Below are 23,050 nucleotides of genomic sequence, written 5' to 3' on the forward strand. Positions count from 1 at the left end.
TTAATCTGGACAAATTTTTTTTTTCTTTTGAAGCACATGGTTGCTAGATGTTGAATTCTGGGTGATAGCTGGTGGTGTCTGCCCCTCTCCCCTCAAAGGTGTTCCATTGTCAACTGGCCTTTGTTCTTTCTGATAAGAAGTTAGCCATCAGTTGTATCTTTATTACCTTGTATGTAATGTTTCTATGGTTTTTTCTTTTTTTTCTCTTTGGTACTGATTTTCTAGAGGATTGATAATGATCCTAGGTATAATTTACATGGTATTTATGCTTCTCGGAGTTTGCTGAGCTTTTTGGATCTTTGATTTGATTTGTTTTATTATTGTAAAGTTTAGGAAATATTTAACCATTATATCAATTTTTTTGACTTATTCTCACACTCTTGTTTTTCTTGGACTCCTGTTACATATACATTAAACTATTTGAGATTGTCTTATAGGACAGTCAGTCTTTTTCACTTTTATTCAATCTTCTCTATGTTTTTAAACTGCTAGTAAGCCCAGGCAGTGATTTTTTTTTTCTTCTTTCTTTCTCATTTCAATATTGCAGCTCTAGAGTGTTTATTGGGTTCTTTTTAAAATATTTCACACTGGCCAGGCATGTGGCCTGTAATCCCAACACTTTGGGAGGCCGAGGCGGGAAGATCACATGAGGTCAGGAGTTTGAGACCAGCCTGGCCAACATGGTGAAACCTTGTCTCTACTGAAAATATAGAATTTAGCTGGGTGTGGTGGCGGGCACCTGTAATCCCAGCTACTCGGGAGGCTGAGGCAGGAGAATCACTTGAACCTGGGAGGCGGAAGTTGCAGTGAGCTGAGATCATACCACTGTACTCCAGCCTGGGTGACAAAGTGAGACTCCCAAAAAACAAACAAACAAACACACACTACACTTTTTTTGCTGAAAATCTCTATCTCTTTACTCATATTTTCCCTCAGTTTCTTTGAACATATTAACCCTTTGAGTACATTTATACTTGTTTCTGTAAATCTTAAAATCCAATGTTTGTGCCTACTTGGATTTGCTTTTATTATTTATATATTCGAGGGGTTTGGTTTTTATTATAAACGCTGCTTTCTTTATTGCCCTGAGTTAAATTTTCTTTCTTATATGTCTAAGATTTTTTATTCTGGACATTTTGGATGATATATTTTATGTCTGACTTCTGATAATTCTAAAAAGCATTGAATTTTACTCTAATAGCATATTAACTGGCTGAACTCATAGGCATGTTTTTTATGCTTTGTTAGGGCAGAACTTTGGAAATTTTAAGGTGTTTTCCAAGCTTCTCTAACTTGATGGGACTCAAGATTCAAACCGTGTGCCATTTGCGGGCCTTGTTAGGTAGTGCTTGTTTTTTCTTGGGCAAGTTTAGAGTTAACTCTTTTTTAGTGTAGAGTTTCTCAACCTGAGTAGCACTTGACATTTAGGGCTAAATAATTCTTTTTGGGGATGGAGAGGCTGTTCCATGCATTGTAAGATGTTGCACAGCATCTGTGGCCTGTACCCACTAGAAAGCGTCCCTCTAGTTGTAACAGCCAGTAGTGCCACCAGTCATTGCCAGATCTGTCCTGGGGGGCAAAAGTGCCCTGTTTGAGAATTATTTTTCTGGATAGTGCTCTTGAATTCTAAGACATGGTCTCACTGGTGTTTCAACTGTGTGTTAATGATATGGTCTCACTGGTGTTTCAGCTGGGTGTGTGAATGATATGTAAATGAGGTTTCTGCACCCTGGTCTGGTGAGAATTTCAGTACCTCACCTCAGCTTGACCTTCAGTATCTCTATTCAGCTCACTCCTTAGCACTAGCTCTCTGTTAAGGCTTGGGTGGCCTTGACCTGTGCCTGTGCATCAGCCGAGGACTTGCAGCACCCCCACCCCATAGCCTTCTGGGGCCCTTCCCTTCTGATACCGCCTTACTGTCCAGGGCCATGCAGATGCCAGTGGCTTTAACTAACCCAAGCTCTGACCTCCGCCCCTTTGCTCAGCAGGGCTGCTGTGCTGTGTTTGGACTTCAGTTCACTGCCACAGTCGGAAAGTGGTGTCCTGGCTCAGAGCCAAGGCAATGCTTGGTGTCTGGAAGCATCTGCCTCCTAGTGTTGTACAGTTCTGGGGCAGAGGAGTGGGCTGTTATGGTATAAGCCATTTAGCCGTGGCCAGAGCCCACTCTCTCTGCTAGTTGAATCGCCCAGATGTTTATGAGCTGTGGAGCTGGGAGCTCCAAGCGTACGGTACAGGGTGTGGCCGTGTGGGCTGTAGGAAATGCCTGATGAACTTCCTTACTGAATAGATGCAGGGCGAGGGCATGTGCTAGACTGGGGGCTCTGGCATCTGCCATCTGTCACCTGTGTGCTTAACAAAAACCCCAATCCCGGGCCCATCCCTGGCCTCACCTGCTATTTCAGAATTTCTGTGGAAAGGGTCTGGAAATCTGTATATTTAAATTGTGCCCCAGGGAAGTTTCTGTGCTGGAGGATGGCTAAGGGATCAACAGGTGTGGAGAGGGAGGCCGGACGTGGCTTCCTTGGAAGGGAAAGGGCCGCATGAGGCTCTGCATTCCTTTCCCCAGGACTTATGTTGAAATCATGGCTGATGATGTAGTTTTTAAAAATGTTAATTCCGTTTTTAAATTTTAGCTTTCTTCTGTTTTTTCTGCCTTCTAAGACATCCTGTTATAGCAAATTTTAAAATTTTTTCATTGCCCTGAAAATGTTTTTATTTCTCCTTTTTTTTTAAAGTTATTTCTCTAGGTTTAGAATTTGTATTTTGTGGTTATTTACTTTCAGGCCTTCAAACATAATTGATTTGTTTTTAATCTTTTTCTGTTAAAAATTTTAAAAAATTGTGGTAAAATATACGTAACAGTCAGGCATGGTGGCTCACACCTGTAATCCCAATACTTTGGGAGGGTGAGATGGCCGGATCACTTGAACCCAGGAGTTCAAGACCAGCCTGGGCAACATACTGAAATGCTGTTTCTACAAAAACAAAAAACAAAAAACAAAAAACCCCCACAAAAATCAGCCAGGCATGGTGGTGTGCACTGGTAGTCTCAGCTACTTGGGAGGCTGAGGTGGGAGGATTACCTGAGCCCAGGAAGTTGAGGCTTAAGTGAGCCATGATTGTGCTACTGCACTCCATCCTGGGCACTGGAGTGAGACCCTGTCCCAAAAAAATATCTATCACATAAAATTTGTAATTTTTGCAAGGCGTGGTGGCTCCTGCCTGTCATCCTCTGGTGTCCTCCATTTTACTTTCTGTCTGTAATAATCTGACTACTGAAGGGACCTCATCCAAGTGGGATCACACCATATTTGTTCTTTGGTGAGTGGCTTATCTCACTTCGCATCATGTCCTCAGATACATTTAATATTGGAGTTTATGTCATACATTTTCTCAGTATTTAGTGAAAAACTTCTGCCTCACCCTGATCCTCAGCTGTTGTACTGCATATTTATTCTGCTGTAGTGGGAAAGGAAAGAATTTCAGAGATTCTACCCTTTTCTGGCTTCTTGCTCTGACCAGCTGCCTGTGTCCTGGTGTGGGTGAAGTCCTCATCTTCTGCTTTCTACCACCTCTGGAACCCATTAGCTGAAGGAACAGGGTCATTTTCTCTTTTGGGTCTCTCCTGGGGGTCATAGCTGTGGGCACAGGGCTGCTATTTGATACGCTTATCATCAAGTCGAGAAAGTGGGAAGGAGGTACCTTGGTAAAGAGTGTCTGTCCCTCCTCTCTCTCTGCATTTTTCTCCTAATTCCTTTATCCTCATCAGTGAAAGAGATGAAGGCATTACTGCATTTGGTACGTTTGCTTGTAAAAATGTATGTTAGTGAAGAAGTCATTATTAGGATGTTTTCTGACATCTGTCATTTTTTTTCCTGCTGCACAAATCTCTTCATTTTCTTAAAGCGTCAAAGATAATCTTTGAAAAGAGAATGAATGATGGACTGAATTTTGCAGTATTATAGTATTGTGCAATGTTACTTTAGGATTACTGAATATCTGGCCTACTTAAAGTCAATACTTTGCTAAATAAACAACATTAGGGAAAAAGGAAAATCACATGTGTAATATATTTTCATTTTGACCGATTCTTAGTAAAATTATGGTGAGTTTGTAGAGTGCAGATTGCTTCCTGCAAGTACTTCCGGTCTGAAAGAGGGCACATGAAACACGTCGTATATGAGAAGCTACATTATAAACACATTTCTTATTTGTTTCTTATCATTTTCTATTAGAAGTGGAAAGCAGGCTGGGTGCATTGGCTCACACCGGTAATCCCAGTACTTTGCAAGGCTGAGGCAGGTGGATCACTTGAGGTCAGCAGTTTGAGACCAGCCTGACCAACATGGTGAAACCCCATCTCTACTAAAAATAAATAAATAAATAAAAATTAGCCAGGCAAGATGGCACATGCCTGTAGTCCCAGCTACTTGGGAGGCTAAGGTAGGTGAATCTCTTGAACCCGGAAGGTGGAGGTTGCCATGAGCCAAGATCTGCATGCCTTTGTACTCCAGCCTGGGCAACAAGAGTGAAACTCTGTCTCAAAAAAAAAAAAAAGAAGAGAAACATGATAAAAAAGATTTTAAGAAAATGATGATGGATGCCAAACACAATGGCTCACGCCTCTAATCCTAAAACTTTGAGAGGCCAAGGCGGGAGCATTGCGGCACACGCCTGTAGTCTGTTACTTGGGAGGCTGAGACAAGAGGATTGCTTGGACCCCAGAGGTGGAGGCTGCGGCCAGCTGTGATCATGCCACTTCAGCAAAAAGAGCAAGACCCTGTCACACACACACAACAAAAAGATGATAGAAGTTTGGTTTTTTTCTTCCTCTTCAATGGGGGTATACTGCATTTATATTCTCCTTAGGATGATCCTTCTCTGCCCTAACCCTAGACCATATATTTGTCCCCATGTGTGTCCTCACTGTCCCTTCTTTACCCACTCCTGGGCTTGTCATCCTCTCCATATTTTCCTTTTCCTTCCTGTTGCCCTGCCAGTATGTCTTGCCCATCACTCTGTTCCCTTCTCAGTCGATAAACCAGTTCAGTTGGGGCTTGTTTTTCAGGCAAAGAAACTGGTGACAGCAGGGTCTGGGGCTGAGGGGTCTTTCAGCCATGGTGGGGGGATGTGGCCCCCCTTTGAAGAGATTGTTGTCAAGCCTTGTTACATGTTCTTTCCATGGGTATTGGTAGAGTTGATTAATTAGATTGTACTAATTTCCTTCAATATATATTGATTGATTGCCCCACCACTCACTGAAACACTAATTTTTTTTTCCTTTCTTTTCTTCTCTTTTCTTTCTTTCTTTTTTCTTTTTTTGAGATGGGGTTTTGCTCTGTTGCCCAGACTGGATTCCAGTGGCATGATCACTGCTCACCACAGCCTTGAGCTCCTGGGTTCAAGCAATCTTTCCAGCTCAGCCTCCTGAGTAGTTGGGACTACGTGCATGTGCCACCATGCATGGTTAATTTTTAAATTTTTTTGTAGAGACAGGATCTCACTATGTTGCCCAGTCTAGTCTTGAACTCCTGGGCTCACATGATCTTGCCGCCTTGGTCTTCTAAAGTGCTGGGATTACAGGCATGAGCCACCCCACCTGGCCTACAGAGAACTTTCTGTATAGGTTTTCAGGCTTGTATTCCAGCCATGAAAAATCCGGTGAAACAAAAGAAAAGCCCCAGAAGGCAGTGAAACTGTCAGATTATAAAGAACATACAGGTTGTTGATTTTGGATGGACATTTTCGTCTCCTTAAATTTCTTTTCTTTTACAGAATTAGGGAAGGAATGTGACTAACTTTGTAGACTAGTCACCCATCATGTGTACGAGGAAGGAGGGTATGAGCCAGTCCCTGGGTCATCCCCTCAAAAACAGAGATTATTGGTTTTAGATTATGCAGTCGTTAAAGTAGATGTGTTGTTACTAAGCAACTCTGGCCAACAGTATTGGAAAAATACAGGCAATTTTCTGCTTCAAGTGACTAAACATACTCATTCTAGTTGCCTGTTGCAGAAATACCCAGTTCAATTGAAAGCTGCATTATCTCACAAACTCAACTCTGGGGTAGGGTCATGAACCGGGAAGTAAGCAAAACATAAAATAAATAAGATAGATAATACTTGCTTTATGTGCTTATTCATACCGTATTTACTCTGACTTTACTTACAACACTCATAAGCCACATCCCAGTCTAAAACAGTAGTAGGTAATGGTGTGACATTCTGATGAGAATAAAGAGGCACCTGATAGCCTGACAGCCAGGGGCAAGATGGATCAGAAAGTACCAGAATCCGAAAAGTGTGGCTACTTGGGGACTCTGTGGGAAGAGCATCCCTGTCCACCAAGGTCATTGACACAGAGTCAGAGCCATTTTGTTGTGAGGAATTTGCATCGTGAAGGTGATGAACTGCAGTTTGCATCTTTTGTTTTATTTATTATTATTATTATTTTATTTTTGAGAAGGAATCTCACTGTCACCCCGGCTGGAGTGCAGTGGCACAATCTTGGCTCACTGCAACCTCTGCCTCTTGGGTTCAACCAGTTCTCCTGCTTCAGTCTCTCCAGTAGCTGGGATTGCAGGGGCGTGCACCACCACGCCTGGCTAATTTTTGTATTTTTAGTAGAGACAGGGTTTCACCATGTTGGCCAGGCTGGTCTTGAACTCCTGACGACTTAAGGTGATCTTCCCTCCTTGGCCTCCCAAAGTGCTAGGATTACAGGCATGAGTCACTGCGCCCAGCCGCATCTTGTTTTAAAAGGGCTGTTGAGAGGGGAGAAAGACATCTGTTAAAATGAAGATTGGATTAATGCATTTAATCCAAGAAGGGATATTCATCTCGCCAGTCTGGAAAACTCACTTCCATAGAAACGTCATTCTCTCCTCCCACCTCCTTTTGATGGTGATATTTATGTGGCCACATTGATTAAAATAAGAAAGAAGAAACAGTTTATATCTGTCAAATGAAGCTAGATATTACATGATTTATTTTTAAGAAATTGAAAAAAATTAATGTTTTGTTCTAGATTGTAGAGTTTTCTTGTAATCGCAAACGTATTTCCTTGCCTGCCTTCAGTAGTGAGCAACTATCAAATGGTGCCCTGCTCTGATGGTGTTTACTTCCACCATTCACTGTATTGTTCTTAATGGCCATGCAGATTCTAGAGTAACCAATAATTAGATACTCAGATGTTTTCCAGTTTTCAGTAATTAGATTTTTAGATGTCTTCTAGTTTTTGTATGTTACACATAGCATTTTAATGGACATGATTAAAGCTGAACATTTGGACACATCCTTCATTTCCTAGGGTATACAAATTTCAAGGCTTTCGCTATGCTAGATTTCCTCCCCAAGAGTTGTTAATTACTTACATTTTCCCCAGTGAAATGAGACAGCCCTGCAAGTCCAGATTTGATGTTATATTTTAATCATCACTGTCAATCTCACCAATTTCATAGGTGAAAAATAATGCATTGTTATTTTAATTTACATGGCTTTGTGTAATAGTGGATTTGAGCATTTGCATTTCCTTGGCCATTTGGGTTTTTTTTTTTTTTTTGGTGAATTTCCTGCACACATCCTTTGCTCTTTTAAAAAAAATTGGTAGGCATTTATAATTCATATTGATATGTAGGGGCCGTTGATTTATTAAAGATATTTTGGGTCTGGGATGTATACTACAAGTTTTGATTTCAGTTGGTTTTAGTTGCCTTTTATTTGTTCTCATGGTAGAACAATTTTGTTTTCACAGGGAAAACAAATTTAATGATGTCTTTTTATAACCTGTCAGATTAATGAAGCATAGAACCAAAATATTTGCAGAACAATGATACATTAATATGCAGATTTTTTCCTGTACGTTGGATGGGAACTGTTTTAAACTATAACATGGACACTTTGTTGGAACTAAACTTTAGTTTTCTACATTAATGAGAAACACTGGTAACTTTGCTTCATTAAAAAAATTGCTTGTTCTCTGTCAGATGTAAATAGTTTGACTTTATTATTATCTTCTCATCTACAAAATAGGAATAATTCTTACTTGGTAAGTGTTGTTTTCTTGTTCAGTTGTCTGGCTTACAGTAGGTGCTTACTAAATGGTAGCTTGATTTATGATCATAATGACATAAATGAATATGACTTGGTCTATATATTCTGGTAGCTACTGAGGGTAACACAGATATGTGATTACACTAATTATACTTCTGAGGATGTGAGCAGTGGTTTGTTGTTGTTTGTTGGTTTCTTTGGTCTTGATTTTAGGTAGAACTTAGATTATCAATTTTATACGTTCTTTTTAAATGTCAAATCCTTAAAGCCAAAAGTGTACTCTAAGACTTGCTTTAGCTATATCTCACAAATTATCATTATCATTTACTTTAAAATATTTCAGATTTCCCTTATGATGTCATCTTTGACACACGCTTATTTAGAAATGTTAATATTCAGATATTTTGAGTTGTTAGAGATATCTTATTGATCTGTAATTTAATTCTGCTGTCACCAGAATACATTCTGTGTAACATTTTTATGTTCAGATGTTGATTGAAATTTACTGATGGCCCACATAAGGACTATTTTGCCTCAAAGGTTAGAAGTATACAATAGTAAAATTCGCCTACCCTTCCCCATCTTTTGTACTGTTGTCGTATATTTTACTTCTGTGTCCAAAATGCACTATTACCATTTTTGCTCTAAGCAAAATGTTTTTCAAAGTAATTTGTCTTCTTTTTCTTTTTCTTTTTTTAGACAAGATCTCACTCTTGTCACCCAGGCTGGAATGCAGTGATGTGATCTTGGCTCACTGCAAACTCCGCCTCCTGGGTTCAAGCAGTTCTCCCATGTCAGCCCCCGAGTAGCTGGGTCTGCAAGTGCAGGGCACGATCCCTGGAGAATTTTTATATTTTTTGTAGAGATGAGTTTTCCCATGTTGCCCAGGCTGGTCGCGAACTCCTGAGCTCAAGCAATCTGCCCGCCTTAGCCTCCCAAAATGTTGGGATAACAGGCGTGAGCCACCACACCCAGCCTGTCTTTTATATTTACTCACATTGGTCATTTTGGTTTCTGTTTATTCTTTCTGTAGATCTGAGTTTCCATCTGATATCATCTCCTTTTAGCTTGAAAGGTATTCTTTACACTGTGTTTTACAGTTCACGTTCATTGCTGATAAAGTCTCTCAGAAAATGTCCTAATTTCACCCTCATATTTTAAAGGACATTTTTTGTTGGTGATAGAATTTTGAGTTGACAGGGGTTTTTTTTGTTTGTTCTTTTTTTATTTTTTTTGAGTCAGAGTCTCACTCTGTCACCAAGGCTGGAGTGGAGTGACGTGATCTTGGCTCAGGCAACCTCCCAGGTTCAAGCGATTCTTCTGCCTGAGCCTCCTGAGTGGCTGGAATTACAGGTGCCTACCACTGTGCCCAGCTAATTTTCATATTTTTAGTAGAGGCGGGATCTCACCATGTCAGCCAGGCTGGTCTCGAAGTCCTGGGCTCGAGTGATCTGCCCGCCTCAACCTCCCAAAGTGCTGGGAATACAGGTGTGAGCCACCGCGCCTGGCCAGTCGTGTTTGTCTTTCAGCACTGTAAATATTGTTCTGTTGTCTTCTTGTTTGCATTGTTCCTAGTGTGTCAGCTGCTGGTTGTTTTTGTTGTTTCTCTGTGTTTAATGTGTGTCTAGGTATAGATCTTTTTGTTTTTGTCCTTCATTGGACTTGCTAAGATCCTTAATAATGTAAATTAATATTTACTACTGACTTTGGTAAAATTCCAGTCATTATTTGTTCATATATTTTTTTCTTCCCCTATTCTGCTTTTAGGACTCCAAATACATGAATATTTTATTGCTTAATATTCTCCCATAAGGACCCTCAGTCTTTGTTCTTTTTCTTAACCTTTTTTTCTGTCTGTTCCTCAGATTTCAGTTGTAAACTATAGAAGAAAGGGTTAGCGATTCTGGGAATAGATCAATGGAAAGTATCTGCTATTAATGATATCTAATTCATTTTTTATTTCAGGTATTACCTTTTCAGTTCGAGAATTTCCATTTGGTTCTTTTTGATATTACCTATCTCGCTCCTAAAAATCATATCTACTTGTTATAACCATATTTTTCTTTAACTCCTTGACATATTATAATAGATGCTTGACATATTATAATAGATTCATAGTTGCTGTTTACTAATTCCAAAATCTGGATCATTTCAGATTATTTTTTCTATTGCCATTTCCCTCCTTTGATTACAGGTCACATTTTATTGTCCCCTTGCATATCTAGTAATTGTTTTACTATGTTGAACATTGTGATCGTATACTATAGGGAGTCTGGATTAAAGCGCATTGAGTTTTGTTCATGCAGGCGTTAACTTCCTGGCAGATTGGCCCCTTTAGCATTCAATCCATCTATCTATCTGTCAGTCAGTTAATCATAGGGCGGGTAACTCCATTCTGAACTTATTCCAAGTGCACAGCTGTTAATCTAGGGTGAGATCTTTATTACTAAGACATAGCCTTCCTGGTGTCTCAGTTGAATGCCTGAGGCCCCAGTGGGGATTTCCTTCCTCTCCTCGGGTGGCATCTCCTGCTGCATGACCTCCAGAATCTTCGGTCAGCACTCAGCCCCATAGATGCTGCTTTCTTAGGTCTCATGGAATCTGGCCCTTCTTAGGAAGCCATTGGCAAAGTATCCTGAGTAAATCTCCACTGAAAACTTCTGGGGCAAACCCTCTGCTACTCAGGCTCACAAATTCCAGATGCTTCTACAACTTGGAACAACCATTTCTTCTTCCACAGCTCAGTGAAGCTGTTCTGTTTGGGCAGAAAATGTCCCCAGGCATAAAGCCAGGTCAGTCCCGGGCCACTACCTATATTTCACATCTCTTGAGGCTCACAGCCGTGTGTTACCTCTGGTCCGGTGCCTGAAAACAGCTGTCATATGTTTTGCTCGGCGTTACAGTTTTGCAGGGGAGGGCAAGTCCTCTCTCATGGTCGGAAGCAGAAGCCTGGCAGTTTGCTTGTCAGCTGTGTCTTTCTAATCTTTTTTGAAACGGAGTCTTGCTGAGTCTCCCAAGCTGGAGTGCAATGGCACGATCTCAGCTCACTGCAACCTCTGCCTCCTGGGTTCAGGTGATTCTCCCGCCTCAGCCTCCCGAGTAGCTGGGATTACAGGCACCTGCCATCATGCCTGGCTAATTTTTGTATTTTTGTAGAGATGGGGTTTCACCATGTTGGCTAGGCTGGTCTCGAACTCCTGACCTTAGGTGATCTGCCTGCCTCAGCCTCCCCAAGTGCTGGGATTACAGGTGTGAGCCACCGCGCCAGGCATGTCTTCCCCATTAATAATATTGATGGCACTTCATGATATTTTTTATCCTATCTGGAGTATGACTGATTTTATTTCAGCAGATCCTTAATTTCTGAGTTGGCAGTAGAGTTATCATTCACTTGGGTTAACTTCTGTTACAACCCGTGTATCTGCCCAGCCTTTTATTCCACCTCTGTACCTGGTCATGTATTACTACTGGTAATACATGAATTACAAGTAGCCCTCCTGGTGCACGCAGAGAACTTTGTCTTTTTCACAAATTGGCATCTGTGCCATCTTACCTAATCCTCATTGTCCGCAGCAGATGCCATCTGTGGATGATGGTTCAAGTTGGGCACAGTTGATTTCAGATTTCTTGAAAAGGGTCAGCTTAGGCTTAGAGTTTGGTGTTGACATTTTGCTTTTATTTTGTTAAAATTAGATATCGAATTAACATGCTTTAAAAGTGTGGTGTATTTTCTGCATGTGGGATTAACATACTTGTATGTAAGATTGGCTTTCTAAGTATTCACAGATAGTTTGTAGTCAGTAAGGCACATTACGTTCTGTTTCTTTCCTGCAGGAGCAGGCTGGTCTCTCTCCTTCCCTCTCTTCTTCTCCCTCACCTGCACCTTTTCTTCTTTCTTTGTATTTTATGATTGATTCATTTATATTCGCATAATAGCATTTTTAAATTTTTCTTTTTTCTTTTGTTTTTGAAACAGAGTCTCACTCTGTTGCCCAGGCTGGAGTGCAGTGGCGCAATCTCAGCTCACTGCAACCCCCGCCTCCCAGCTTCAAGTGATTTTCTGCCTCATTCTCCCAAGTAGCTGGGATTACAGGTGCATACCACCATGCGTGGTTTAATTTTTGTGTTTTTTTTTTTTTTTTGAGACGGAGTCTTGCTCTGTCGCCCGGGCTGGAGTGCAGTGGCGCAATCTCAGCTCACTGCAAGCTCCGCCTCCTGGGTTTACGCCATTCTCCTGCCTCAGCCTCCCGAGTAGCTGGCACTACAGGCGCCCGCCACCTCGCCCGGCTAGTTTTGTGTATTTTTTAGTAGAGACGGGGTTTCACCGTGTTAGCCACGATGGTCTCGATCTCCTGACCTCGTGATCCACCCGTCTCGGCCTCCCAAAGTGCTGGGATTACAGGCTTGAGCCACCGCGCCCGGCCTAATTTTTGTGTTTTTAGGAGAAACAGGGTTTCACCATGTTGGCCAGGCTGGTCTCAAACTCCTGACCTCAAGTGAGCTGCCTTCGGCAACCCTAAGTGCTGGGATTACAGGTGAGAACCACTGCATCTGGCCGTTTTTTAACTTTTAAAAGTGTTTTCACTTCTATCTGTCCCTTTTTTTTCCCATTCACATAGCCTTGGTTGACAGTCTTGTTGCCTCTTGCCTGGACTGTTACTCTAGCAGCGACTCGTTCTCTTTCTTACAGTAGTCTCCTGGCCAATCACTTCTACTGTTTAACCTTCCTTAAGTTGAGTTTCTCCCTCTAACTTGAAAAACCACACATACTGCTCCATATTGCCTTCCATAAGCTTCACCTGCTTCAGCCAGGTTTGGGGTGTTCTTTATTCAGCAGCCCCCACATCCCCCTTCTCCGTACTTCTGTCCTAGCGAGGCCTCCCCTGCAGCACCCTTCCCTTCCCTCCTTAAAGTCCCTCCTTGATCGTCCAGGGTCTCTACCACCCAGTGTCCCTCAGTTGGAACTGCCCCGAGTTCTCTGTGCAGGTCACAGTTGAATCACAGGTGTCTGGACATAACTAGCCCTGTTTCCCAAGGCGAAACCCATGACTGTGTCCCGTATCTGTTGGGGCTCCTGGTGTCCTCCAGATAGTTGATACTCTGTAAACATTTGTCATTTCCCATTGATCACATTGAAACCCTGTGATCCAGGCAGAGTGAAGAGAGTAAGGCCCCATGTGTTTAATTATGTTGCACATCGCATTAATGATTGGTATGGATTTATAGTCCACATCCTCTCATTTCATTCCTTTGACAGCCTCTCTGTTCTTCTCTAATTTGGCTGAAAATTACTTTGGTTGGCTCTTAAGTAGAAACTTACATCATTTTATACTTGGGGGCATGTCCAAATTCATCAAATGAAGTGAGAGATTTTTCTTCTCCTTTCTACCCCTCGCTTTGCTGTCCTGGTAGGGCACAGCTGCCACCACTAAAGGTACTGGGAGGGCCAAAATGCTGGTCCTTAGAGCTGTTGTCTTGGGTTATCTGGTCTTGACATCACACAAGCCTTCCTCAGATCTGCTGTGTCCTAAGCCTGACTTAGTATCATTGTATGAACACAATTCTCTACCTACCTCTTTTATTTCAGGCACTTCGTCTTAGTAACATGGCCATGGGGAAGACAACCACAGGCCAGATAGTCAATCTGCTGTCCAATGATGTCAACAAGTTTGACCAGGTAAGCTGCAGTTCAGGGATCCTTTTTCATTGCATTAAACACCCCTCTTCCCCCTTTTATTCTTTCTGGAGACAGGGGCTAACTCTGTTCACACTGGATTGCAGTGGCAAGATCGTAGCTCACTGGAGCCTTGAACTCCTGGGCTCAAGTGATGTGCGATCCTCCCGCCTCAGCCTCCTGATTAGCTGTGACTACAGGTGTGCACCGCCATGCCCAGCTAATTTCTCTCTTCTTTTGAATTTTCATGTCAGATGGGCTAATGGGGCAATGTCATAACAGAATTCAAGGGTGGCACATCTCACACATGTGCATGAACACCCAACTGTCATGCTGATGAACTACAAAAGGATTGCTGGCTAATTTCTTTTTTTATTATTTGTAGAGAAGGGATCACACTTTGTTGCACAGGCTGGTCTCAAAATTCTGGCCTCAAGCGATCCTCCCACCTTGGCCTCCCAAAGTGCTGGGATTACAAGTGTGAACACCGTACCCACCCAGGGTCCATTGTTTAATACTTACCTTGTGGAGGTATCATGTTATCCAGGGCATTCTAGCTGCTGGCCATGTCCATTTTGCACTAGGACCACTTTTTTTTTTCTTTCCAATTATTCATTCACAGACATGAACTAAAGCCTCCACTCGGTGTCAGGGACAATGAATAAGACTTGGTTTCTGTTCTGAAGAAGCTCACGGCCTGTCTGGGAGACAAATACACAAGTAAATTAGTGGAGTATGTGGTGGGCACTATAGTACAGGCTTTCTTAGGGTACTGGGGAGCCCCAGGGCATATGGGAGCTGAATTCTGTGGCAGAGAGTTCTGGAAAATGCTCAGCTCATCAGTGAGATAGTCACTGATCAAGATCTTCTAATGCCACTGGTCAGATTCTCTTTCAGGTCTCCCAGATCCGCTGTTTGTTTCCCCAGAATGGCTTCATCTGTGGTGGGTGCTTGGATTTCTGCTTTAGCAGGTCTAAACCCACTGTGGTCACTTCTGTTTAGGATTTGCCTGTTGTTTTCCAGCGGATCGTTTCTGTACTGTGTTCTTACTTGTTTTGCTTTTCTAGAGTCCTAAGAATGCTCTTTTTCTTTAAAGGTGACAGTGTTCTTACACTTCCTGTGGGCAGGGCCACTGCAGGCGATCGCAGTGACTGCCCTACTCTGGATGGAGATAGGAATATCGTGCCTTGCTGGGATGGCAGTTCTAATTATTCTCCTGCCCTTGCAAAGCTGTTTCGGGAAGTTGTTCTCATCACTGAGGTAAGAGAAATACTGGTGTGAAAAATGTCATATCTATTTGGTGACATCCACAGTCTTCCCGATGCTTTTGTTCAGAAACAAACTAAATGCCTTTTATAATCTCTTCTTTGCATATGTTGCAGCTCTTCAGGCTTAGCCAAGGGGGCCTCCATCCTTATGCTGAAGGCGAATCTTCAAGGGAGAAAGGTGAAGGTATTCACCGGCTCCTCCCAGCCAGCTTTTCAGGCGCTGTGGCTGCAATAAGTAGAATGTCCTTAAGCAGAAATCACATATATAGAAGTTAGTTAAACATATAATGAATAACAATAGATTGGAATATTTCACAGGCTCCATTCTAGCTGCATACATCTTTACTGTGCTTGTGTGAGAGCTATTTTCACATGTGTATACATGTGTGTGTTATTTTTACTTCAGTATTTCCATTAAATTGTAAGCTTCCCAAAGGCAGGGTGAATTTTAATGATGTATTTATAAAATCACACAGTCCTAGTAGCGTATGTGTTAGGAATATGGTTGTCGTCTGGTCATGGCAGCTGACGCCTTTGGGAGACCGAGGCAGGTGGATCACGTGAGGCCAGGAGTTGGAGACATGCCTGGCCAACATGACAAAACCCCGTCTCTACTAAATTTTAAAAATTAGCTGGGTGTTGTGGTACATGCCTGTAATCTCAACCACTTGGGAGGCTCAGGCACAAGAACCACTTGAATCCAGGAGGCAGAGGTTGCAGTGAGCCAGGATTATGCCAGTGCACTCCAGCCTGGGTGACAGAGGTAGACTCTGTCTCAAAAAAAAGAAAAAGAAATACAGCTTTTGGTCAAGAGGTTAATGATGATAAAATAAATTAGACTTGAAGCAGGTCCCAATGAATTGGAAATGAGTCATTGTCAAGGTTGTCAGCTGGATCGAGAGGAGCCACTGTTGGAAGTGCATTGAGTTCTTTGTTTTATGCTTTTGCTTATGGTGTATTTTCTACTTGGACCTTCCCCTCTTTGCCATCTGGAGAAACAGTCCTTGTCCTTTGAGGCCCCGTTCAAATGCTCCCAGTCCTCTGAAGCTTTTTTTTTGCTCTCCTCTTTCCCGGTGGAGTTAACAAACAGCCCTTTCTTTTCTGCTCCCCAGCACTTCATTCTCATTTTAGTACACTCCACCCACTGTGTTACTGTCAGGCGCGGGTGCCTTTCTGCCTTCCCTGCCCACCTGTGCATTCCTCCAGGGGACAGATTACACCTGACTCATTTCCATGTCTTCCTCAGCAGATACTACAAATTCTCCAAAATACTTACTGAGTTGGGATAGATTGTTGACTTCCTAATCGAAGTCTTTTTCTATTTGTATTTTGAGTAGGACCTGTCTGTGTTGACGGAAGCAAAAGCGCTGTAGGGAACCATGTGATGCGGGCCCCTGCCTGTGCCTGCTGCTGATAAGGGCAGGCTGTGATCGCTCAGGCTCATCTCCCGTGTCTGGTCCCCCTTAGGAGTAAAACTGCAACTTTCACGGATGCCAGGATCAGGACCATGAATGAAGTTATAACTGGCATAAGGATAATAAAAATGTACGCCTGGGAAAAGTCATTTTCAGATCTTGTTACCAATTTGAGAAAGTAAGTTTTTGTATACATTGTACTGTATTTTTGTACTTTTCTATTTGCTATTCTTGTCGAATGGTTTTAGAAGTTTTACTGTGTGTTCACATTATGGAAGGTTCAGTACAATCCATCCCACTCCCCAAGCGTGGCAGTTGGGTTAAGTAGAATGGTGGAGAATGTTATTTTCACTTGGTCTTCCATTTACCATGTTCTTAAACAGAAAGCATGTATGCTTCTTACTAATACGGAAGTGAAATTCCAAATGTTTCTGAATATCCCAAATCCCAACAACGATTCTAAGATGTTAGTATTTGAGAATAATGGTGTTTAAAATAAAACTGTGATTTATATTAATGTAGCCAAATGGACAGGTTATAGAGACTGGGCATATCTATATTGGACCAAACTCTATGAATCAGTATTTTTCATTTCAAACAGGCATGGAAAATACTGTTAGTTGTTCTTTGTGTTATTAGAATTTTTTGGGGGCGGCTGGGCATGGTGGCTCACGCCTATAATCCAAGAACCTTGGGAGGCTGAGGCAGGTGGATCACCTGAGGTCAGGAGTTCGAGACCAGCCTGGCCAACATGGTGAAACCCTGTCTCTATTAAAAATACAAAAAATTTGCTAAGCGTGGTGGCGCTTGCCTGTAATCCCACTACTTGGGAGGCTGAGGCAGGAGAATCACTTGAACCAGGAGGAGGAGGTTGCAGTGAGCTGAGATCGCACCATTGCCTGGGCGACAAGAGTGAAACTCCATCTCAAAAAAAAAAAAAATGTTTTTCTGGCTTTTGGATTAAATATTTGATTAGTTGTTGCATTCCAGCACATGGTACTTCTTATGATTTTCTGGGTAGTTCCTGGCCACCTCTCACCTTTGCACCTTTTTGTTGTTGTTGTTACCCAGGATGATCTCAAACTCTTGGGTTCAAACAATTCATCCACCTCAGCTCCCAAAGTGCTGGGATTGCAGGCGTGAGCCACTTTATGTGGCTGACATCACTGCTTTTTAAAAAACCTGTACTCTCTTCCAGGAAGGAGATTTCCAAGATTCTGAGAAGTTCCTATCTCAGAGGGATGAATTTGGCCTCGTTTTTCAGTGCAAGCAAAATCATCGTGTTTGTGACCTTCACCACCTACGTCCTCCTCGGCAACATGATCACAGCCAGTCGCGTGTTTGTGGCTGTGACACTGTACGGGGCTGTGCGGCTGACGGTCACCCTCTTCTTCCCCGCAGCCATTGAGAAGGTGTCAGAGGCAATCATCAGCATCCGAAGAATCCAGGTTGGTGTCAGATGCCATTTGAAAGTTGTAGGTGCATTCGAGGTGAAATGATATCTCCTTTTATTTAGCATCACTACGTTCCAGTGTAATGACATTTAACTCTCTCATAACCAAAACGTGCTGCCATTCCACAATGTTGTGTGTCCTTCCTTATCTTAGAGCGCACTAAAGACAATGCAAGCATTGTGATCATTTATTGGGAGCAACATAAACAGCAGTGGCACAGGGCTTTTGATGTGCAGGTGGTAACTGCAGGTGTGATTAAAATGTTTAAGCTGTCTAAAAGGAGGAAAAGCAAATAGATTTCATCTGTTACGTTAACGCAAATGAGAAAGTAGCGAGTATGGGTTGAGTATGGTTCTTCTGTGGGCTGGAAGGAAAGAGCTTGCTGGAGGTCCCTGCTTCTTGGTCAGGAAGCAGGGCCTCAACTTCACTTAGCTATCCCTGTTTGAAAATAAGTTCTTTCCTCTGTAGATGTTTTCCTTGTTAATTTTTGTGCATGCCTTTAGGATCTCTGCTGTTTCTTTCCTATCCTCTTTTCACTTTTTTCTTACTGTTGATGAACCTAACTCTACCAGACTTCTTTCTTTCCAATTGATTGATTTCTACTACCTTGCTCTGTTTGTACTACTGTAACAAAATACCTGAGACTGGCTAATTTATACATGTTAGACATTTATTTCTCACAGTTCTGGAGGCTGGGAAGTCCAAGATTAAGGCTCTGGCATTGGTGTGTGGTGAGGACCATTCTCTGCTTCCCAGATGGACCTCTGTGTCCTCACATTGTGGAAGAAACAGAAGGACAAACTGGGCCTGTTTAGTTCCCTCCAGCCTTCTGTAAGGACACTAATCCCCATTAGGAGGGCTCTGCCGTGGCGACCTAATCACCTCTTAGAGGCCCCACCTCTTCACACTGACACTGGGGTGAAGTTCCAGCCTGTGAATTTAGAGTGGGCACGCCCATTCAAACCATAGCATCCACTTTACACACCATCACCTTTTCCTAAGTAGCTGTCACTAAATTGCCAGGGCAAATAATTTATATCACCAAGGTAAGGTCCTGGCACATAATATATGCACAAGTATTTGTGTGTTTATGAATAAGTTGAAAATTAAAATAAATTGGCTTTGTGAGAGGGCCTGGCAAGAACTTGACTATCTAAGCTTTCAAAAATCTGCTTTGTTTTATTCCTGGTTCTTAATAGAGATGGATATCCAAGGACAGACTCGAGTGAACTTAGCTGACACTGGCTGTGATTATGTTTTATTTTTATTTTTTTGGTTGAGGAGAGAGTGGGGTGGGTGTTGTCATAAAAGCTAAGATTCTTTTTTATGATGAAGTTTGTTTTTTAAAGAAGAGATCTTGCTGTGTTACCCAGGCTGGAGCATAGTGGCTATTCATGGGCAGACTCCCACTACTGATTAGCAAGTTTGTATTTCGTAAAAAATATTACCTATAAAACAGACCATACAAGGTCAATTCTTATCCTCATTCTTTCTGACAACAGCTTCAGGTAACACTGTGAAGGGATGGTCCATGTAGGTCAGTAACACTGTTTTCTTACAGCTTTTGCATCTTGAAAGAAATAACTTAGAAATATACTTTGACCAGAGTGTCTTTCTGAGTGTGCGGGACACCTTTTTCAGATGGAAGGGCCACGTGTGTATTGTGCTGCTGTAATTCTCTGACTGCTGTTGCTGCCCCTCACTGTGATTGCAGGCGCTGGTGTGTGTACTGTGAACCAGGGCTCTTGGAAGTCTTTACATGTTATTTCATGTTATCCTCACAATTGAAGGAGATAAGCATTAGTGTCCCCACTTTACAGAGAATGAAACTGGCTCCTGTAATAGGTTAAGGAGTTTGCCTGTCTTAGAGATAGGAATCTGTTCAGAACCATGATTTCTTAACCATTATTACGTTGCCTATTGTATTAGTCTGTTTTTACATTGCTATAAAGAACTTCCTAAGACTGGGCAATTTGTAAAGGAAAGAGGTTTAATTGACTCACAGTTCAGCATAGGTGGTGAGACCTCAGGAAACTTACAGTCATGGCGGAAGGGGAAGCAGGCACTTTCTTCACAGGGCAGCAGGAAGGAGAAGTGCAAACAGGGGAAATGCCAGAGGCTTATAAAACCATCAGATCTCATGAGAACTCACTGTCACTAAAACAGCATGGAGGAACCGCCCCCATGATCCAGTTACCTCCACCTGGTCCCACCCTTGACACGTAAGGATTATGGGGATTACAGTTCAAGTTGAGATTTGGGTGGGGACACAAAGCCAAACTATATCACCTGTGTTGCTGCCTTAGTATCCTCTGGTGTGGGATATTTCCTTCAGTGTTCTTTTACTCATCTAGTCTTACTCCAAAAACCTGGAAAGGTTCTCTGTTTCCTGTGGAGTCCTATTTTTGAACCCTAGGCATAGGGCTCACCTGGCCACATTGTGTGTTTCCCAGTGTTTCCCAGCACATGACCCATCTCTGTTCCTGCTTTGGGGTCTTTGGCTCTTTGTGGCTTTGAGTGTCCTCCCTTCTGTCCTTGATTTAAGCAAGTGCTACTAAGCCCTCCGGCCAGGTCTCAGGAGCCTGGTGGTACATTTGTTCCTGCTGAGCAAGGCCAGTGTGGTGCAGCTCAGTGCTGATGAACACATGATGAGCACCAAATGCTGGATGAACAGAAGCAGCAATCATAGCAAAAGGCTGGGACCCAATACAGACCCAAGGTGGTCCAGGCTGTACCGTAAGCCAGAGGAAGGCCGAGTGAGGAAGCAGACGCGAGTTGAACATTCCCAGAACACCGGGCCCTGTTCAAGGGGGTTGTGAGGGTCCTCAACTCTGGGGAGCCGGATCTTGTTCAGAGTGGACTGGATCAGAGTCTCCACCTCGTTATGCGTGTCTCTCTGTGCATCTCAAACCCCATTGGACTTGGTTGACCTGCTCTTGTAAGAGAGGGTCCATGTCTGACATTAAATGTAGACCTTCCTGGCCGGGTGTGGTGGCTCACACCTATAATCGCAGCACTTTGGGAGGCCGAGGTGGGCAGATCACTTGAGGTCAGGAGTTAGAGACCAGCCTGGCCAACATGGTGAAATCCTGTCTCTACTAAAAATATAAAAATTAGGCGTGGTGGTGCATGCCTGTAATCCCAGCTCCTTAGGAGGCTCAGGCTTGCTTGAACCCAAAAAGTGGAGGTTGCAGTGAGCTGAGATTGTGCCACTGCACTGTAGTCTGGGTGACAGAGTAAGACTCTGTTTCCAAAAAAAAAAAAAAAAAAAAAAAAGCCTCCTGACTGGCTTCCAGGCTGTGAAACAAGTGGACTTTCCTTGGGCCATGTGGAAAAATAAAAACAGTCTTACTTGGTTAATAAAATTAGTCTGTCTTCCTGGCCATTATGAGATAAATGAAGGTTAAGATTAAGACCATGGGGCTTTATATGAACAGATAATAGCTGGTGAGTACTTACTAGGTAACAAGGAGGGGCTCAAGAGCCTTATGAATATTCACTCCTTTTACTAGTGTAACTCCCCTATCACTCCTACATTACAGATAAAGAAACTGAAGTCTGGGGAGGGTGAATAGCACCTCCACGTTTTAACAGTTAATAAAAGGCTGATCCAGGGCTTTAGCCCAGGCTGTCCATCTGTCTCAGAAGTGCGGCCATGGCTCACGTCCCAGCACTTCGGGAGGCCAAGGTGGGCGGATCACTTGAGGTCAGGAGTTCTCGACCAGCCTGGCCAGCATGGTGAAATCCTGCCTCTACTGAAAATACAACAACAACAAAAAAGCCGGGCATGGTGGTGTGCACCTGTAATCCCAGCTACTCTGGAGGCCAAGGCACGAGAATTGCTTGAACCTGGGAGGTGGAGGTTGCAGTGAGCCGAGATCGCACCACTGCACTCCAGCCTGGGTGACAGAGCGACACGCCATCTCAAAAAAAAAAAGAAGTGCACAATCTTACCCCCACATGCACAGCATAACCTGAATGCAGATATCACTTCTGCACGGCAGCCATAGGAAATAATGGGGCAAAGACCAGCCCCGACAGGTAGTATGGGGGCGTGGGACGCAGACCTTGGGTCGTCATCAATTCTCTGGGCCTCGGTTTTCTTGTCTCTAAATAAGGGGATTGGACTTAGTGTCGGGAGGCCATTTCCTGTCTTGTCTCACTTATTTTAGAAAACCATCTGTATTAGTCAGCATTCTCCAGAGAAGCAGAACCGATAGGGCCCACAGGTATGTACATGCAGAGAGACATTAGTAGATTGATTTATAAAATTTTCTCACGCAACTTCGAGGTGAGGTAAGTCCACAATCTGCAGGGCAGTTGACAGGCCAGAGACCCTGGGAAGAGCTGATGATGCAGCTTGAGTCTGAGGAGGACAGTCTTGAGGCAGAATTCCCTTTTCTTTGTAGGTCTTTTTTCTCTTAAATGCCTTCAACTGATTGGGTGAGGCCCACTGACATTATGTAGGACTTCAAAGTCTACAGATTTAAATGCTAATCTCAACTGAAAAATACTTTCCCATTGATATCCAGACATGTTTGACCAAATATCTGGGGACTGTGGCCTAGCCAAGCTGACACATAAAATCAACCATCACACAGTCTTTTTTTTTCTTTTGAGATGAGTCTTGCTTGCTGTGTCAGGCAGGCTGGAGTGCAGTGGCACGATCTCAGCTCACTGCAAGCTCTACTTCCCAGGTTCAAGCAATTCTCCTGTCTCAGCCTCCTGGGTAGTTGGGGTTATAGGCGTGAGCCACCATGTCCAGCTAATTTTTGTAGTTTCAGTAGAGGCAAGGTTTCACCACGCTGGACAGGCTGGTCTCAAATTCCTGACCTCAAGTGATCCACCCGCCTTGGCATCCCAAAGTGCTGGGATTACAGGAATGAGCCGCCGCACCTGGCCCATCACACACTGTTTAATCCTCATCTCTTCTTTTGGGATCTCCACAGGTGACTTTGTCCTCATTTTCCCCTTAGTATTGAAGCCATTTGTTTATAGATTTCTTTCCCGTCCTAAACTCTGAACATATAAAAGGCAGACACAATGCCTCATTCATCTTTATATTAGGTATACATTGCAGGCGCCCAGAAAATGTGTAAGTGAAGTCAGCCTCCAGCTTCATTACGTCTGTGAGATTTGGAAGATGCCTAACAACTGAGCATTATTTTAGTGAGAAGTGATGACTGTCA

The 23,050-nt window shown here is 43.0% G+C and overlaps 1 protein-coding gene and 1 non-coding gene across 2 annotated transcripts in view; one reads left to right on the top strand and one right to left on the bottom strand.

Moving 5' to 3' along the window:
* The window catches only part of ABCC4 (ATP binding cassette subfamily C member 4), a 301,134-nt gene that overhangs the window by 85,321 nt on the left and 192,763 nt on the right, over positions 1-23,050 (top strand). Inside the window, exons 5-8 of the mRNA XM_033177424.1 lie at positions 13,638-13,727; positions 14,821-14,984; positions 16,460-16,585; positions 17,606-17,855. Coding sequence (XP_033033315.1) covers positions 13,638-13,727; positions 14,821-14,984; positions 16,460-16,585; positions 17,606-17,855 — 630 coding nt within the window. The remainder of the gene's footprint in view (positions 1-13,637; positions 13,728-14,820; positions 14,985-16,459; positions 16,586-17,605; positions 17,856-23,050) is intronic.
* LOC117063770 lies at positions 13,973-14,077 on the bottom strand. Its single transcript, XR_004429063.1, has one exon. It is a non-coding gene; the product is annotated as a small nucleolar RNA U13 (small nucleolar RNA).

Source organism: Trachypithecus francoisi, unplaced genomic scaffold (assembly GCF_009764315.1).
Source record: "Trachypithecus francoisi isolate TF-2019V2 unplaced genomic scaffold, Tfra_2.0 Lachesis_group18, whole genome shotgun sequence".
In the NCBI taxonomy this organism is placed as follows: Eukaryota; Metazoa; Chordata; class Mammalia; order Primates; family Cercopithecidae; genus Trachypithecus; species Trachypithecus francoisi.